Here is a 20,622-nt window from a genome sequence, read left to right as displayed (position 1 = left end):
ACCTCTTAACCTGTGCACATTTTTCTTTTTTAATTACAATATCAGAATCAACTATGGTAAAGGTGCCCTAACCAATACTGCTGGACAGGCTATTTAACAAGATAAACAGGCTTGAAGAGGTAAAAATCAACCTGAAAACAAAAACAGTCACTACTGTAAAAGATAAAATAAATTTTATTTTCTTTAGCTTTCTTCAGAGGAACTGTCACAAAATACTTTACAGCGTTGGATATGGTTCTTCTAACAGGGATAAAGGACAAGAGGTGTGCATGCTACATGTTTAGAAGCTGAGTCATATGCAGAAGCTGTAACTAGTAAACCATAGTAAAATTCACTGTCAAAATTATTGCCCAATGTACTTCATGACCATAAAATATACGTTCTAAGGGCCATCATCAGTCTTTTACTACAAACTGCAGGGTCCATATGGGGATTCACAGAACCAGGTCGGACTGTGAATCTACTTCAATTTAAATTAAAAATTTTTGGTTGTACCAAACCATCAGCAGCCACAATTTTTTCCAGACATCTGGTAGACTTCGAACTATGTTAGATCTTATGGTAGCTATTTGTCTGGTTTTGCTCCTTTTCACCATTGTTTATGCTGGAATTAGAAACACTAAATTGCTGCGGCTTGATGTTCCAATTTATGATATTTGAAAGCAAGTTCACTATCAACTTTTTGTGCACCAAGACGTCCTCTTAAATTCTTTGCAAAGCACCCTCCCGTATATTTAAAGATTTTCCTAACATCTGGCTACATCACTGTGTCCAGAAGCATAAGTTCTGTGGTTGAACTAGCAAACTACTAGTTACTGCCTCACTCTGCTTTATACCTATCTATTACCAACTACTTCCCTGTTGTGACCATTTTTCCTTCTATCTTGCTGTAGTAACTTAATGCAGAAGAAATGGGTTACTGTTCCTTGAATAACAGTGTGAAATCTGTTTTGCTTGGCATACTTCAGGACAGTGGCTTAACTGGCACAGTGCTGTTTCTGCCGATTAGGAGGGCTTGGAGAAACAGAGTCTGCTGGAGGTATAATTTTTGCTTCATTAATTGCTTTCAAAATGAGTCAAGTATAAGACTTCAACGAGTTCAGTTTAAGTAGTCAAGAGAACAAGAAAACAACACAGACTTCAAAAGAAGTCCCAACCCAAGCTCTAATGGATCTGAATCTGATCTCAAAGGAGTGTAAACCAAGAGTAACTCCACTGCTGTCAATGAAGTTACACAAGAATGAAATCAGAGTCAGGCATCTGTTGTATATGCCTAGCAGTACATTATTTTTCCTGCACGCTCCTGTAAATGACAAGCTGCGTTTAGTTTCAATCTGGTCCGGACAAGTCTGGTGTTTTGCTGCAGCCCAGCATCTCCCACCAAAATGGACATCTGGGCTGTTCTGTAGCTCATGGAGGCAGATCAGTGTTTTGGAACCACACAATCTAACCATACCACCTCTGCTCCTGCATGCTCTCAAATTCTCTGCCTCCTGTAGCAGCAGCTGCCAGTGGTGGTTTCTTTTGGTTCTGCCCTCCGACCTTCTATTTTAAAACTTTTCTGGCCCGTTTCTTGGGTAGTGGGGAGCAGTGTTGTCCCTCCTCAGTATTCCTTCTCCTCCCCAGGCCAGTTAAACCCACAGGCGTTTAACCCCCCCTGAGCCTGTCCCATACAGGCATGGCAGAGCAGCCAAGAAAGTACTGGGTCAAATCCAAGCAGGGCTGTATATGCGAGCCAGCCTTCTCAGGCTCACAGATAACAAGTTGTGTTCAGGCTTCCATCCCTAACTCCATTGGGGGCTACAAGTCAGACAGGAAAGTGGGGGTCCCCCATCCAGTGATGCAGCTGTGAATCCAAGGGGGGCGGGAGGGGGTGGAGATGGACCAGGAATCCTAGAGCAGGGAGAGGTATCAAATACAAGGAGGACCCCAAGCATTCAGGGAGTAAGTCCCAATGGTCATTGCTGAACAAAGAGGGGAGGCCACAAGTCCTCCCCCTCCCCTAAGTCATGAAGTGGGTTCTGAGTGCCTTGAGGAAAGACGCAGGGCTTCTAATCAGCTCCCCTCCCTCACATAACAATGAGTTCACTCCTCTCCGCCTTGCAGGGGCAATAGGAGCCAGCAGGGAGGATTCTGAGAAAGATCCCTCAAGAGGGCTCCAGGCCTGATGGAAGGTAGGTCACAAAAGGCCTAACCAAGGCCGCAGCAGAGCTTCTACACTCCCAAACTGCACAAAAAAGGTTTTAAAAACAAATCTAAAAAGGCAAACAGAGAAGGAAAAAGCACAAGAAATCCAGGTGTCCTCTGACTCCTCCACTGATGAAGGTCAGCTGTCTGGCTCTGAAACCTGAGAAGGTTCCTAAGAATAAGGCTCAAAATCCTCCCATAGAGGGCTGGGGAGCTCACTCGGAGACCCCAGGGTCTCCGGAATGAGGAGAAAAAGGGTCAAGACATAAGCCTCCTAGAGCTGAAAGTGGTCAAGCTAGCTCTGCAAAGGTTCCAGCCCACCACAGCCTGGTTCAATCAGATAATATGAACACAGTCACACGTATAAACAACCAAAGGGAAACAAGGAGTCTGGCACTACATGCAGAAGCAATGGAAATAATGAGATGGGTGGAACAGTTCCTCTTTCCCTCAGAGCAATCCACATCAAAGGGGACCTGAGCCAAAAACAGCCTGGCTGAGCAGATATAGGGTCAACAACTCCAACTGGTGCCTGAATTAGAAAGTTTTTGATCTCATCATTAAGACATTGGACCTCCCTTCAGCTGACCTCTTTGCTAATTATACAAATGTAAAGAGACCAAAATACTTCACAAGGGAGGTAGATTCCAGGTAAATGGGGCACAGGCCTTACCATACAGTTAGCCGCAGAGCCTACTTTGCACGTTTCCACTCTTTCCACTACTGGGGAAAGTGGTCTAGAAAATAAAACAAGAACAGGTGATGTTAATATTGATAACTTCTCATTGGCAGAGGAGACCTTGGTTCTCCCACCTGATGGAGCTGAAACTGGAGTGCCCTCTCCTGCTTCCATGGAGACCGGACATCCTCTCGCAGGGTCCTCGTCTTAATCCAGACCCAAAATGGCTTCAGCTGACAGCTAGGTCTCAATCTGTCCTCCATAGTCATTAAGTCATTGCTTTCATCTATGCACTATCAACACTAAAAACATACTCCTCAATCTAGCCCAGAATCAACAACTGGTGCCAAGATCACAATGCAAATCCCAGGCATTCCAACCATTCTGGACTTTCTCCAAGAAGGCATAAAAAGAGGCCTTCAGGCCAACACCATTACATGTCAGGTGTCTGCTCTTAGTAGATTGCCGTTCACATGATCCTTGGGCTCTCTGGCAGGCAATCCACAGGTAGCCAGATTCCTTCAAACAGTCTGATTAGCCAGACTAGTGGTCAAGCCACTCTTCCCAAAATGGGACCTTCTGCTAGTTTTGAGGGCTCTGATAAGCCATTCCTTTGAGCCTCTGACTTTGATTTATTTATCCATTAACACGTGTTTCTTAGCAGTTGTCATGTCCGTAAGGTGAGCATTGGAACTGGCAGACTTATCTATACTGGAGCCTTACCGCATGTTCCACAAGGACAAAGGTGGTGCTTAGGGACATCAGAATCCTTTCTTCGTAAGGTAAATTCCTCCTTCCACACTTCCCAAGAAGTTGTTTCCTTCATTCTGTCCAAAACCACAATATCCAACTGAAAAAGTGTGGTTCACCTTAGAGGTGAGAAGAGCATGAATATCTATCTCAGGTATACCGAATCTATGACTGGGTTCCCTATTTGTATCCTTCCACCCAAAATGCCAGGGAATCAGAACTTCCAAGTCCTCCATCACTAGGTGGATTAGATTTTGTGTTGTGGAAGCCTACAGATCACCAGAGGCCTCTGTCCCAGGTGATCAAGGGTCACTCCACGAGATCCTGAGCAACCTCATGGGCAGAATGAGCAAGCATGTCCTCTTCAGAAATTTCCGAAGCAGCCACTTGATCTACAGCTAACAACTTCATTAAGCATGACAAGGTAGACCTTCTATCTTCTGCAGAGGCTTCCTTTGGAAGACAGGTGCTGCAGGCAGTGGTTAAGAAATAGTACAGACTTTGAGTGAGCTCATGCACTTCTTTACTACCAAATTTTTATTTCATAGCTCTCTCTACCTCCGTTCACTGCTTGCTATTTCCCAGATGTCCAACACTGTGGGAGACTCTGGGCAGAAGAATAGAAAATTTCTTACAGCTAGTTTCCTTTCTGCTAGTAGCCTTCCACAATCCTACACCCCCGGATGGCTCATGAGTCAGTCAGATATTAAATGGAATCATTACCATCTTCCTAGGTCTAATGTACATAGTTATTTTATCATCTCTGGAATGTTTGTTAATATGTTATGCAGATTTCACATCTTGGGAATAACTCATCTGGCAGCAAGCAGGAGCAGAGAGGTGGGGCCAGACCATGTAATGCCAAAACACTGATCCATTTCCATGAGCCTCAGAGAGAGAACAGCCCAGATATCCAGAATTGTGGGAGATGCTGCTAGCACAAAGGCAATTATCTGTAAGAAATCTTCTGATGAGTCACATTTTCTGAAAGAGATGCAGGATCAGGAATTTGGTTTTCAGTTTAAAATAAATCATATGAAGATATTTTAACCAATGAAGACTGCAAAATACATATGAATTCAGGAAGATGGGACAAGGTCGTGACTCGATTTCTTTGCTATCACAATTGAACCAGTAAGAAAATATAACTTAGAAGGATAAAAGACAGGAAATAAAGAACAGGAAGAAATTATCAAGTCTGCACATAAACAGAAGCTAATAAGGGCATGCCACAGTGATTACTGGTAAGAAAATGGTGATATATGTTTGTGAGCGGAAGATTGAGTGAATAGCATGGTGCCAAAAACTGCTGTCAATGTACAATTGTTAGGTTTGCCAATACTAGGGAGGATGGTGAATGCCAGAAGAAACTAACAAACTTTATAATTGGGCAACACAAAGGCAGATACAATTCAACAGAAACAAATACAATGTAATGAATATTGGAAAGAATTTTAACCATTCATACACATTGATGGGTTCTGAATTAGTTGTTATCTCTCAAGGAGACGATGTAGGCATCACCATGGACAGCTCGATGAAGACCTCTGCTCAATGTGCAGTTGCAGTCAAGAAAGCGAATAAGATGTTAGGCTGCATTAAAGAGAGAATATGGAAAAATATTATGGCATATATTTTTCTCACAGGTCCTCATGCCCATATCAAAAGATATCACAGAAAGACAAAAGGAAAAAAACTGATCAGATGTAGGAGAAAGTAGACTTTCATACCTGGAGGAATTGCAAGACTAGGATTATTGAGTTCTGAAATGAGATAAAGATCTGAGACTCCAACTGAAAAGCAGATAGTCAAGGTAAAGTGGCACTACTATTTATCGAGGAGGAAAAAAAAGGACACTCATTGAAAGGTCATTTTTAACTCCATCTCTAATCTGTAGAATTCATTGCCTCATGTAGAATATCTGCTGTTAACCTTTAAATTTTTTTTATCCTACCTAGTGTATCACTCATGATTCAAGACTCACTGGTCAGCTACAGCCAAGAATCTCCCCTGAAATGCCTGATACAATCTGTTGGAGAATGACAATAAACTATATACTCACAGGGAGAGGATAAACAAACATCAGACTTCTCTCAATCATTAACAGCTCATTTTTGGGTGCTGTGATGATAAAACACCAGCAGAGGGAGGTGATGACAGTAGCAGAGGAGCCAGGCATTGACAGCCAACCTTCCTCCCTCTTTCTCTCTAGCTCAACACCCACAAGAGCCAGAGGCAGGGCCGGTGCAACCATTTAGGCGAACTAGGCGGTTGCCTAGGGCGCCAAGATTTGGGGGCGCCAAAAAGTGGCGCCCCCCCCAAAATTTTTTAAATGGTTGCAACGGCCGCTGCGTAGTCTGAGCTGCTGGCAGCAGCAGCTGCCCGGCAGCTTAGGGTGCCTGAGACAGTGCCAGCCGGACAGCCACAGGGCCGCCACGGGCGTCGAGGAGCCGCACGCCGCGAACCCAGGCAACCCGGGCGCCCCCTCCCCGCCAGGGTCAGGGAGCCGCGGCTCCGGTGGACCTGCCGCAGGCATGCCTGCGGCAGCTCCGCCAGAGCCGCGAGACCTGCGCGGGGGGCGGCGAAATGTCCCGGCGCCTAGGGCGTCAGAAATCCTAGCGTCGGCCCTGGCCAGAGGCCATCTGCTTGGGGAAACTGGAGCTTGGTGCATGCCCCCACCATGACCACCTGGTCTCCTAACATACATGGGCACCATCAGCAAGAGCACTGATGATGGATCTTTAAATCCCCAACATCAAAGGAGATATAACCTCAAGAGCCTTTTTGTATGTTACATTTCTTCACATCTGTTCCCTGGGCTCCAAGTCCTCCAGCTGCAGTTACTTGACAAGTTATGTTGATATTTACTGTTCTCTACTTATTCTTACATCCTACCTGTTCAGTAGGATACTTCCTGCTTTCCTTCTCCCAACCCTTGCCTCCATCATTCTTCTCATTCCCACGGCTGTGTTTTGCACATCCTCCCATCACCCTGCCCACACTACTATTTCACAGACACCTTCCCAACAACAGAAGCACAATAACTAACCAGGCTTATGACTATTTACCCTCCCTTCTCTTCTCTCCTCCTGTTATGTCCTCTTGTCTTAAATCAGTTTGTAAGCTTTTCAGGGCAGGAACTAGGCCTTCTTATGTGTTTCCACAGTCCCTAGCATAACTGGGCATTTGGATATTATGGCAATATACATAAGTGGACGAAAAATCAATAATGGAGGAAAAAGGAGAGGGGAAAGAAGAGCACCTCCTGCCATCAGTAACCAACTCCCATTATGAGTAAGTTCTCCATGAATACTTGTATCATCAGTGAACATTCCTAGTTCACCTTTTAAATAAAATTTTAAAAACTGTAAATTATAAAAGATGGGTATTGAATGACAACGTGAACAGAAGTTTATTTCCATCATGGGGTTTATAAAATGACAAAACTGATTTTAAATTATTCCATGCAAAAACAAAACAACTTATGTTAATACAATGTTAGGGTTGCATAGTTAACCACACAAAATCAGGAAATGCCAATTAAAGGTTGAATGCACAACCTTAACTATGCCCCTTGAATGTGTGGATTTTAAGTTTGTAGTTACATGATCCCATAATACTTAAATATAATAGAATGCATGTTACATTTCATAGATATAAGCTTTCCCTAAAGTAGTATTGAACTAACGTACTGAAAACTAATCCAGATGTCATCTTATAACTGAAACAATCAACAGCACAAGACTAATTCATTGTATACTCTGCACGCTACAGCATCTCCATCAAATGGTCTCAAAGCACTTTACAAAGAATGGATTAAGCCTCACAACACCCCTGTGAGGTAGGGAAATATCTGTTTTACAGCTGGGGAGACTGAGGAACAGTGAAGTTAAAATATTTGCCCAAGGTTCCACAGCATGTCAGTGAAAGAACTGAGACTAGAACCCAGATTTGCTTCCTAGACCTGTGCCTTAACTACTATTGACCATTCTTGCTCTTGTTCTTGCTTGTTTTTGGACCAGATCTTCCATGTCAGTATTGCTAGATGTCCCACTCTTTTTCTGAGGACTTAACACTTTGGTAAATGCCTTGAATATCCATATTCTAGTTAGATGGCCCACTGAAACTTCACTACGCTCGATATGTAGTATACGGTACCTGAGCAACTGCATATAAAAATTTAATCAACATACTATTAGACATTGCTTCCTAAAAAAAGAAAATACAGATGGATATCTTCACAACAGTTTGGATCAGTGTCACAATTTTTATCTAAGTTGGAGGAGGGAAACTATTTTTGTTTTAATTAGATCTTACTTTATTATTTTATTGTTTCATTCAAGATTAATTTATCTTGCAACTTAGCACTATCCTACTTTACTGAAAACAGGTGTGGTAGTTTAGAGACTAGATTATAAGATTTGTGCAGATGACAATTCCACAACCACCCCAAAGGCCATTTTCCAATATGTATTTTTTTGGATTCTGAGGCTTTCCCCCGCTATTGATTTTCAAACTTTCTTTGCTTCAATTTAAATCTTTAGGTGTAGGTCACCTTTGACCAACGAGAACTGCTCCTCTTAATCTCTATAGCAATCTTCAGCATGGAAGCTATTGCATTTCTCCTCCAACACAAGCTCCTTCTTCTATCCTGTATGCAACATTTGAACCATTACTTACAGGCCTTATTTTTGTGTTCCCGCCCCTTTTCAAATTGTTCCTGTACCATTGTGTCTGAAACTGAATATACGACAGCTACATTAGTGCTTGAGAAACAAAGTAGCTTCCTTAATAAGCAGTACCTCTTTCCTATCCAAACTAACATTGGAGATTTTATTTATAAAAAAAAAATTGTATCTGAATGGTGTCTTGTGCTCAATTTTGACACCTAATAAAACTGAATATCCTCCTCTCCCTACCTAAAGCTGACCCAATCTAACACCTCCCCTTCTAAACTTGGATCTTTCATTTTTAACTTCTATTTTCCTTGAAAGTTTTGACTCATCTCAACACAGAATGTTTTCAGTTTTTACTATTGAGTAGTGTGCCTGACACAGCTGTTTAAGATTACTAAAATTTTACAAACATGTTTTCTACCACCATCTCACTTAAATCCTGATTCAGCAAAAACACAGTTTAGAATGAAAATGCCCATACCTAGTCTTACCTTAGAAGTCTATTTAGGAAAAACAGATTGACCATCCTGCAGTTAGCTAGACTTACAACAGGTCTGCACAAAAGAATGAAGATGCTTCTTTTTTGTGCTCAGGAAAAAAAAAATTTTTTTTTTTTGCAAAAGGCCAAAGACATCTGGTTTTAATTTCTTTTTTTTAAATCAGCAGGATCATCATACATATCAAAGAGGTATTTTCTGACGTACATTACCTCCTCAGTAGTTTGAGCTATTCAAAGAAAAGGGATGCAGTTATTGAGAGTGCAATTAGCAGCATGTTTGTGTTACCTGAAATTGTGTTATGTCAAGGAAAGACTCTGCTATCATTGAGCTTTGGCACTTAGGCAAAGAGTCATAACTACAGAATTCCTGTGTGTGTTTAAGAGATGCTGACTTTCATAGCAAGAGTAAACAAACTCCCCTCCAGGAGTCTTGCTGTCTTTGTTGCTGTCAAATTCAGATCAGACCAAGGAAGTCAGATGGGTTAAAAATTTCAGCATACGGAAGTGTAGTAGTTTCCACAAACCAAAGACCACACATTCAGATATGAAATGAGCCCCCATGAAGTCAGAGAACCCTAGAGAAGACTTAAAAGAATGATTTAAAAATAACATTTAAAAAAAAAAATCTATGACAGTTACCCTGGACAAGTTTGATTAAACTCTTTTTTTGTAGCCAGCTTTAACTAGTAGAAATCAAATACCATGCATGGCAACTATTTAAGCTATTGCTTCATTACTTTTGGATTAAGACTAAGCAACACAAGTCTAGAGTAACAGAGTTGAGTTAAATCGCAACTCTGCTCTACACCTTTCTGATATAATTAATTAGCATAGATGCCAATATTCCCGTAGCTGAGGTTTTGGAAATCCTATTTTGGAGAAAGCCCCAGGAGATAGTATAAGCACATTTTCCCTCCCCACACCTCCCAAAGTTTTTCAGTTTCAGCAATTTTATCATTCACCTTAAAAGTTAGGCTGCCATCAAAAACTCAAATCCAGAATATTCCCTTGTGCACCACTTTTAGTGTAATTGGATGCTCTGTTACACTAATGGCTTTGTAGTTATGTGTCATCTCTCTTCTGCATAAGACATTGAGAAATGCTTTTACATCATAAATCTGTATGTTATCCACATGAGTGTTTACACAAGTAAAGTCACTTGAAGTTGCATAGAACTAGATACCACTGACTGATATTTTGACTATACCTCTGCTGTAAAGGTGAGAATTTTCATTTTAAAATAAGGCTTCAGAGCTCATGCATAATTTTTAAATGACATTTATCAGCATGTTTAATTAAAGTGGAATATAACAGCCATATAAATCTAAACCTCATTTCAGACAGGTCATTGTACTTTTAGGTCATTTTTACATCTGCAAGGAGGGTGATTCAAAATATTTGTTTTATTGCAATAATGAGCTAAATATCATCCTTAACAAAAAAAAGTTACATGCCTTAATCTGGCTTTTGTTAAAACTCCCTAAATGCACTGCTTAATCAAAAAAGTCCCTACAAAAATTCCAGATGCCTTGTTTTTGTGAAGATATTCTCGCAAGAACTTAGAATGACATGTGTTGTGTTTAAGTGTGACTTTTAACAAGTAGTCTTTAAAGACCTCCTTCCATCCACAGAATAGGGAGCAGCAAACTCCGAAGAAGAGGAGCCACCTTTAAGGTGAAGACTTAATCCATCTGTGTGTGTCCTTTCAGCCCGTGGACACTGCTGAGAATACCAGTTAGGGCCAGAAGCAGATGGTGATTTGAATTAGATACCATCCAGAGGCCTCAGTCTAGCTACCACACTATATGAAGGCTATGTACATTGCCATGAGCTGTTAACTTTGGCTCTTCTGACCTGGATTTGAACTTAAAGACTGCACACCTCCATTATGTCCCAAAGCTATCCAGTTATCCTCCATTTATTTAAATGCTGCATGGTGTAGGCTAGGACTGCAGGTAAAGATACATTTGACTCCAGGATCCATGTATATTTCCACTTTATTAGATTTATTAATGTTACAGGTTTTCTTGCACTGCCAAAACCATGCCTGAGAATTCAAATAAAGGTACAATGGACAGCCTCATCTACCCATCATACAGTATATTAAAAACTTGATTCATGTGCATTAACAATTCCAATATCCTTCTTTAAAATGTCAGAACAAAGTTGGGATTTAGTATTTTAGGTTTTTACCATGTGATTGAGTTACCACAAATAGGACAATCTTAAACTTTTAGTGACATAAACCAACAAATGTTCTGTTGGCAGAGATATTTTCAGGGAAGATACATTACTAGCGTTGGACTCTTGAGTTATGTAAATCTATTTTCAGTGGTTTTGATTCTCAAAATGAAATCTTCAGGTTTTTAAATTTTGTCTTTTGATCAGTCTACCTAATCATAGCTGCTAGTTTGGAAATTTTACTGAGAAAGTTAACTCTGCAAGGGTTTTAAGGCCAGTTCTATACCAAGCACATTGTTAGAACCGGGGCAAGCCCTGATCCCACTGAAGTCAACAGCAAGATTCTTACAGACTTCAAAAGAAACAGACTTTAGAGCATCAGCGGTTAAATCAAAGGAAACTAACCATGTAATTTCTATTGTTTTGCCATTGGCAAGTATGAAGTGGACAAGAAATAAGTCTGCAGCTCCTCCTCTTGGCATTCACATTTACAGGGAGAATCCTAGATTTGGAAAGAGGTGCTTACTCACTTAGCTAGCATACTAAAAACGAACTAAATGAAGCAAGGGGAAAGACAGATGGTATGCCCCGGGGGAGTCTGGGTGGTTGTCAGATTCTCTTTCATTGTATAGAAGTAACTGGGTATTATTTATCCTATAGCTTTAGCATACAGATGCCATTGTATTTATCTCCACTAAATTAAGTCAATAGAGATGGACAAAAATTGAACAAAGTTGTCACTCCTTCCACTGTCACTAGGCTTCCTGCAGTTGAGAAAATGCCATTTAAAGTGAGGATTTCTGCCTTGAACACTTTGCAAGCTCACATGGTGATCTTAAGCAAGCAGCCATAACAAATGAAATCTCACTAGGTTTGATGTTATCCTTCCTTCAGAGTCTTATCAGCTTACTCATATGAGATAGGATTGGTTGGAGACAGCTGTTACTTTTGCTACAACAGAAAAACTTATCACTGCCCTGTATACTGCATGTATTTTTTGAAACTATGTTCTGAAGACTAGAGTGGGAGCACAGGCTTCTGCTGTGTACCAAATCAAAGCCCACGGAAGTCTTAGTCCCTCAGAGAAAGAGAAGCAACCCAATTATGAAAACCAAGATAAGCTTGTCACTCTTAACACATTTCACATTTTTACTCAAGTATACTGAAATTTTATACCAGAAACAAGGAAGGCATTTTTTGTAGAACAACAAAAGAAAACGCTTGAACACAACTGTGAAAATGGCTAATGCAAACAGCCCAATCAATCCCCACCCCATACACCCTCCAATTTTGTATTGGAATGAGTTTTGTTTTGTGGTTACCTCAGTACAGCTCTATCTAAAAAGGTAAACAAACTACAGCTCTGTACTATACTTTGATAGTTTTTGAAAGTGGTATGCTCCAGGAAGTCTCTAGTAGGCTATGGTTACACATGAAAGGATTCCTCAGGATGGGACACCAGACAGGTTTCTCATTAAGGTCACTTAAATCTTTGTTATTTATAGCAAATCAGAACCAAATGGCTGACTTCTGCAGGATTTCTGACAGGAACCCAGTAGAGAAGCTGGTTTCAAGTTTCAGATGGCCACTAAAACAGTTGTAACCTTCTTTTCCAGAAGTTGTGATCCACATGGTGTCCACAATGAGTGCAGCAAGTCTGAGGTAGTCAACCCTTACGAAGGCTCAGTATCTGAACATAAAAAGATTTTGAAATGACCACTGACTGTAGATACTTTTTCAGAGTAATTAAAGAACACTGATGAATCTTGTTCAACCATTTAATTTCCCCCAAATCCAGTGGAGAAGTTGTAACACATTATGCTTCCATAGTGCGAGAGCAATCACTTATGTCAAAGTAGTCTGCACTTGCCGCAGCAGATCCAGCAGAAATAAGATGGCATGTTCATCATAGTCCTTAGCTGTAGTTTAGTTACCTTAGTAGGAGGGTTACCAAAAAAGCATTCCTTAATTGTAATATGTATGCAGCTCTACTGATCCCCAAGCACAGCATATTGGTTGTCTAGCTGAAGTTTAAGTGCCTGGTTTTTTGAGACCTCATCCCTACCTCTATTTTTGTGTTTTACTACTTCAAAGCTCTTCTCCATTTCTTTATCCCTAAGGGAAAATAAATGTAGTCAGTAATTGTCTTATTCACTAGCTTCTGGATTGTGAAATTCCTAGCCAGTTTCCACCCCAAAACCAACAAAATTAGAAAGTTACGCTACAAATGCAGAGTAAAGCGAGTGGGTTGGATTCCACAGGGGATATCCATGCACTCCCCAAGAGAACAGAAGGTTGCATAGACTATTTCTAGAGTAGACCTCTTGCCCTTTCTGTGCTATTTGTTCAGATTACATTGTCGGCTTCATTTCCATAAATCCATTCCAATATGGTATACTGTATAATGCAATACATATGGTTAACGCTTTCAAATCATGCTATACATTTCTCTCAAAGATGATAGAAAATAAGAGGCCCATTCCCCTCCCAGTGAGGTCTAAACATTGCAACATGAAACATAACCAACAGTCTTGTAGAAGATATGGAAGTTGTTGCAGTTACTCAAGTATAATTCAAAATTTCTCACGCTGGTCTTTAAGAGTAACATTGCTCATGTCCTAGAAAAGCCAAGATATCTTTGATAACACTGCTTGTTCAATTGGCAGACGCCAAACTAGACCAGAAAGAAAGCTTATGCTACTTTGTTGTACCAATCAATGCCGCATCAAGAGGTGATAACAGCAAATGAGTCACAGGTCTATTTAACCCTTCAGCAGGGAAGGAGTCTATGGAAGGGATAGGAATCAGGCAATGTCACTTTGGAGTCTCCTTAAAGTCACTCGGGACATGACATGGCCCTCCAAACTCACAGTTAATATAATAACTGTAGCAACACTGTGTCTACAAAATTCCTCCCTTTGCTCCACACAACACCTTTTGAAGTTGCCCATGATAACAGTTCTGCTCAAGCAGCATGTTGCTATTACTTCCCTGCTGAAAGCTGCCACAGAGCACTGGTTAACACGGAAAGGAACTCAATACTGTCAAGATCAGTAGTGTTTTATTTAAGGAAATCCCTGAATGTAGGGATTAGGTGGCCAAGGAGAGTGGTGATCACTTAGTCTGGCCTTCTCTTCATTAAGAGAAGTCCCACTCCTCAGACCTTTGCGATGCAGGGGGGGGAGGTATAAAGTCAGGGGAATGATAAAATTTAGACCCCAATCCCACCAAATAAATAATCATTTCTGCAATTTATAGACTTCTGTGGAAAGATCAAGATCTGACACCAAATAAGGAGTTAGGACTCTGGTGGGAAAGCATTTTAAATAGCCATCTTAGAGGAACTGATTAAATATACTTACTTTCGGCTATCTGCATGCTTGGCAGTGGATTGCAATGATGGAAACTGTGTATCACTATAGATCTCTGGTGGTCCTTGCGGTGCTTTCCGTGTCCTGGTCTCCCTAGCACCAGGCGGTCGGTAGACACCACTAGATTGCACTGGTTCAGGGGTTTCTGTAACTAAGAGTTTATTAGCAGAGTTTTAGACAAATAAAAGAAGTGTATAGCCTTATTTTTAAACTCTGGCTTTGGGCCCTATTTTATCATCTGCTTCCAAAGGTCAGATATTCTAACCTAAGAGTTGATCTAATACCCAAGATCTTAGTTTTGGTTCATTAGTGACAGTGTTCAAGATTATCTAACTAATTACTAGACTTTAAATTAATGTGCAGTTTTACAACAGCACCACACAGTCATAGGTGGTAAGAGCCACTGGATAGGACTTGAGAGTAACTGCTAACATTTGTGATTACGAACTAAATTTTAAGTTGTTGTATTCCCCATGTTTTCCAAATTTAGATCAAAGAAACTGCCTATGGCCTGAAAGCAGACTGAAGTATTAGCTGACAAATTAATGAAATGTAATCTATTGTAAACTTGTAAAGGAGGGAAGAATACACTTGCATGACATTGCCAGATCAAGTGCCCCACCCTCATTAAGTTTAACTAGATTTTCCAATTCCAAGTGCTCTTATATCCCACTGTAATAATCTTAAGAGTTTTAAATTTTCCTGATAACCAAAAGCAGGGTTTATTATAAGATCAGTCATAAAATAAAAGCATAATCTAGCTTTTTGTATTTAAGATGCCATTTAGTAATGTATTTGTTTAAGAGTTTTTAGATGCAGTCAGTTTACAACTGTTCAGCTGTTCTGCAGGTTACCAGGGCCCTAGGAGAAACAGCATCAATGAAGTAGGGATATCAGATTAAGGGCTGAGTTACACATTTATGTTAATAAAACTGAGCTTGAGTTATCTACCCCTACTACCCTTAAATCCACAGCAACTCTGCTGGTTACACTCGATGACTATCTTGTGCCCTCTGGTAAACCCTTCTTAATCTATTCAAGGTATACTTAAAGGCTCAAGGGAACTGGTTGCTCTCCACATTGAGACAGCTACATGGTTTTGGCTTAAAACTTCTGATGGAAGTGCTGCAAAAGATCTGACTGAGTCAAACAGGAGTTTGTCCTCTAGTCATCTGCCTGTTCGCATGCCCCCTTCTGAAGTTTGCTTAAATACCTGGGTACATGCCAATGAAGAGCACTACAGGTTTTAATTTACAGACTTTCGAAACTCATACAGAGTCCTTTATAATGAGCATTAGTTCTGCCGTGCACAGCTGATCAACTGTCATATAGTCCAGTAGGTTGCTTGTCCAAACTGGGCTCGGATTATGAATTGCAACCACTGTGGTAATTTACACATGAAAGGATGAAAAGGGAAGTTGGCTCAGAAAGAAGCAATAGTTTCCTTCTGCATCCCTTCATAGTTCTGTCATATTTACAGCACTACATTTAGGATTCTGCTTGTGCAAAAAAGCAAGAAGCTGTCAAAAGCTGAGGCAAGACAGTGCCAATGGCAACTCAAATCTTCCTCCCCGCACCTCATGTGAGAAGTGTGCTGAGAAAGCAAGGGACTACGATAGATTTGTTAGTGGAGGTAGCAGACTAAGTCATTTTGGACAGAAACTACATTTAAAGGCTCCCCCCAACCAAAACATCAGATGACAATCCTTTCACCATGATATAATCGGGAAGAGTGAAGGACTGTAGATGTTTATATAGATGAACTAGTTATTGAATCTGTTTGAAAATCAATACATTAAATGTCAGATAATGACTACAAACATTTCCGCTCATTTACTATGTGATTATGAATTATCATGCCAGTATTTCAGGTATGGAGAGGGGGGGAAAAAGATCAAATGAAGAAACTAAGCTTAAGTTTGCAAACTATACCAACTGGATGTTATCTTCTCCCATACCACTCCTGAAAGGTATTTAATTTAATCTATATTCCATTGGGAAGTTAGATTAGCTATATTTAAAAGGTGTATCATAAGATGCAAGTTTAAAACTGATCTGCACTTCAGCTTTTGGAGACCCTATTAATTTAAAGGTTTCTGTCTAAAAGATTAACTCCTATCAACACCAAAGATTACCATATCTTAAATTAGAAAACTATTTTTTTATTTTATACCTTTGGTAGCACAGTCTACTCCAGGGTTCGGCAACCTTTCAGAAGTGGTGTGCTGAGTCTTCATTTATTCACTCTGATTTAAAGTTGCACGTGTCAGTAATACATTTTAACGTTTTTAGAAGCTCTCTTTCAGTAACTGTACAATATATAACTAAACTATTGTTGTATGTAAAGTAAATAAGGTTTTTAAAATGTTTAAGAAGCTTCATTTAAAATTAAATTAAAATGCAGCGCCCTCCGGACCGGTGGCCAGGACTCAGGTAGCGTGAGTGCCACTGAAAATCAGCTTCAGTGCTGCCTTTGGCACACATGCCATAGGTTGCCTGCCCTGGTCTACTCAGTTTCATTTTTCTCTGCATAGTCAGTTTTACAGGTTTGCTATTGAGTAAAAAGATCCATGCAGAGGTAATTAGGAGAGTTTAGTACTATAAACATTGACAGGGAGCTCTGGGAGCATGAGTAATACTAGAGATTTATCTCAGCCTCTTAAGAGTTGGATTTAAAGTTGGTATGTCTTTTCAGGCCAGTGAAAAAGACAAGAAAAAGTTACCAATAGTTTCAGCAACAGGTGCTTGCACAGGAGCAGTCTTGTTCCAAGGACCAGATGATTTCTCTACACCACCACCAGCCTCCTCCCAGTTGTCACCTGGTTCTTCTCTCTTTTCACCTTCATCATCTTCTTTTTCACTAGTGGAATAGTAGTTAGCATGTTATAACCAAAAGATTTAAACACTTGCCAAAAAGATTATACAGTGTGTGAAAAAAAACTTCAGTTCCTTCCTTATATCAATGCATCTTCTCATTATTGGAGTGGCTAGTCAACAACTGCAAAACAAATTAGCCATCAAGCCCTGGGATACGCAGTGTCAACTTCTGCAGTAGTTTCACATTTAACTCATGAAATTCATTACCTAAATGAATATGAATACAAATCTCAAGACACAGGATATACATACTGTACTAGCTGGTCAGTTTTATGCTGTACCCATGATTTCATCTTGCTCAAAGTTTTTGTACTAAGATAATTAGGAACTGAATTTTTTTCTAGGGAAAAACTGGAGTTTGGCAGTTATCTGAGGTGGTGGTGAGATCTGAAACCTGAGAAAGGAACAGAAAGGAATCCATGATTGGAAACACCATTCTAGCTGGATATTTCTCAGCTAGTAAGCTGTCAACATTTAACTGCCACCTTGAATTTGTTTGAATTAGTTTCACTGTAGCAACTGTAGCCCTCTTCCCCATCCCCAGACCCCTACCCCACTGAGCCCCAACCAGCTGCACTCTAACTCCCACCCTATTGAGTCCCACTCCCCATCCCCTTCCCCCCACTGAGCCCTAACCACCTTCACTTGGACTCCCTTGCCAGAATCTCATCCCCTCTGTACCCAGAACCCCACACTGAGCCCTTCTGCATCTAGATTCCTCCCGGCACCCATATCCTCCACCGAGCTGCCTGCACCACACAACCCTGGTTCTCTGAGAGAATTCTGCACCAAAAGAATTAAAATCCTGCAAAAGGTCTGCATATTTTAATTGTCAAAACAATGCAGAAACATAACATAATCACATCATTTCAATTATTTTGGTAATTTATTCCAAATTACTTGCCATTAAATAATTTAAAGGGGTGTGATTATACTGCGATATTCTGACAAAATGCAGAATTTTACAATATTGTGCATGCACAGAACATGTAATTTGTTGGTGCAGAATGCCCTCAGGAATAGGACTTTGAGGGTGGGATGTATCTACATCAGTAGAGCCTCAAGATGGGAACTATGTACGCTGATTAAAATCTCTTCATAAAACTTGAATCTTCTATGCTTACAAAATAGCCACTGACTTCATGGAATGAGTCACAATGCAGAATTCAGGCCTGTGTCAGTTTTCAAAACTGTAAAGCTTCAAGACACCTATACACAGCTCTGGGTGGTCTCACGATACCTTATATGTCAGGACCAAGGACTTTTTGCTGAAGTAAAGGCAGTGAGTAGTGATCTTGATAGGAAACAAAAAATAAACTGGAAAAACACTGAAATCTAGGAATTGAAAGAAGTTTTCAATACAGGGATTGTACTTTATAAACAGGTTTTAAAGGACTGAAGATCTATTTTACACAGAATTTGTGGGAACATATTCAGGAATCCCATCGTATTATGTGAGGCACTTCCAGCATCCAAGACAGGCACTCTGGAAGTGCTCTCTTTCCTTGAAGGTAAGAAAAACACATTCTGCAGAGATTTTCCATTGAAAGCAGCACATCTGGAAGACGCAAGTCAAGTCCTGATGAAGGCCTGATTAGCAAAATTTTTTCAGAAAAAGAAGTGAGATGGTCATTAAACTAGTCCTTACTGGATACTTCCCTTTAGTCTCTAAACAGCTACGTGACATTTGTGAATATGTGAAAGGTCAGATGGGTGAAGAAATATTAAAGGGCACACAACAACAGGACTAGCAGCTCAAAGGGAAAAAAAAGTGCTTGGTTAACATGGAACTACTATTATGATCAAGGAATGAGCCTTTTGGAATGGTAATTAGATCAGACCTAGATTAGGCAAAAAGAAGCAATTAGTAGTTTTGATGCAAGATTTAGGCATTCTAAAGGGGTCCTAATTTTTGTAAAGTTCCAAGCATCTGCCCTCTGGAAAAGTGAGTTTTAAAGTATTAAATTGGACATCCAAATATCTCTAGACACTTGCAAGATTAGTATCTCGGTTTTCAAGACCAAAGATCACTGGAGCATAAAATTTGCTGGGTAGATGGAAGTCAGGCTGCAGACTTTATTCTAGTGGTTCTCAACCTATTTATCAGTGTGGATCACATATGCCACTCCCCATCTTATATGGACTTCATCCATACAATATATACATATACTACCTATACAGTCCTGAGGATGTCACATGGGCCACAACTGTGTGCTGATCGGGCCACAGGTTAAGAACCACTGCTTTCTTCAGACAGATTCATGGATAATCTACTGTGTTCCATTGTGATAGTGTGGAGATCTTGTGGACAGGAGATAGGATCACAGACTAGGAGTTGGCTTCCTTTAAGAAAAGGAATGATAGTGCCCACTTGACTATTCACACAAGTCATGGCCATAGTGTTGTTCAGAATAAGTATGTTCAGAATAAGTGTGTTTAGTTTTTAGGATATTCAGCTGAAAAATCAAGTCACGCAGTTAATGTCATTTAAGTTCCACAATTGATTATACCATGTGCTCTTTACAACTGTGGTCATACCACCCCCACCCTTCCCCTATTCCCTCAAACCAGGCTGGTATTCTAGGCTAGGATTTACTCAAGTAGCCTGGTCTGGAGTCAGTTAACAGATGATCACAGGAGGGATCTGCTGGATAATAGAAAAAAGAGTGGACACAAAAATAATAAGTTTTTACAATTAAATCATGGCAGTCCCTGACAGAGGACACTAGCATGCCCCATAGCCTCAGAAGAAAGTGGCTTGAAGAGTCCTTATTGGACAATACCCAACAAGCCAGTGGCTGTATTATATCCTCTCTTCAGGATGACAGTGTTTAGGCTGAGAACTCTTATCACACCAAGAATGTGAGTGGATTGTGGGATGAATGGATTCAGTACTTCTGCAGTGGGGCTGAAGTGACTGAAGAAACTGGATGGTCTGACTGTCCTGTACTGATTTCTTCCCTCCAAGAAAGTTCTAAGATATGGTCTATGTAGGAGAACGTGAAGAAGTCTTTCTTCTCTAAGGTCTGAACCTAAGATGATCAATATTCTGGAGCCACAATCCTTCTAGTACTACTATTGTGCCAAAAAGCAAAGCTTTGTGTGGAGCTGGAAACCCCAACAAGAGAAATCTAGGAAATAAGAGTGAATAGACTGAGTTACAGATGCACCATCTTGAATACGAGAACTCAAAATTGCCTTAGTACATGAGACGAAGTGATCTCAGGGTCTCTTTACTGAAACTGGATTTCAATATATATCTGTAAAAAGCAACAAAGGCCTGGTCTACACTACGTGTTTAAATCAATTTAAAGAGCATTAAATCGATTTAACGCTGTACCTGTCCACACTACAATGCCCTTTATATTGATATAAAGGGCTCTTTAAATCGATTTCTGTACT

At 40.4% G+C, this 20,622-nt stretch overlaps 1 protein-coding gene across 5 annotated transcripts in view; it reads right to left on the bottom strand.

Annotated features, from left to right (window-relative positions):
- Positions 1 to 158: 158 nt before the first annotated feature.
- CDV3 (CDV3 homolog) overlaps positions 159 to 20,622 on the bottom strand; it is a 26,063-nt gene continuing 5,599 nt past the window's right edge. The window contains exons 3-6 of one of the 5 annotated variants that reach the window (XM_032787012.2): positions 17,067 to 17,203; positions 14,335 to 14,494; positions 13,038 to 13,087; positions 159 to 5,209 (exon numbers count right to left, since the gene is read on the bottom strand). In XM_032787012.2, the coding sequence (XP_032642903.1) occupies positions 5,205 to 5,209; positions 13,038 to 13,087; positions 14,335 to 14,494; positions 17,067 to 17,203 (352 nt within the window). In that variant the 3' untranslated portion in view covers positions 159 to 5,204. Of the gene's footprint in view, positions 5,210 to 10,770; positions 13,088 to 14,334; positions 14,495 to 17,066; positions 17,204 to 20,622 lie in introns of those variants that run through there. The other 4 variants (XM_032787010.2, XM_032787013.2, XM_032787009.2 and 1 more) reach the window with 4 other exon arrangements.

The sequence above is a fragment of the Chelonoidis abingdonii genome, chromosome 2, assembly GCF_003597395.2.
Source record: "Chelonoidis abingdonii isolate Lonesome George chromosome 2, CheloAbing_2.0, whole genome shotgun sequence".
NCBI lineage: Eukaryota > Metazoa > Chordata > Testudines > Testudinidae > Chelonoidis > Chelonoidis abingdonii.
Note: the sequence above shows the minus strand (reverse complement) of the source record. Positions and strands in the feature narration are given on the sequence as shown.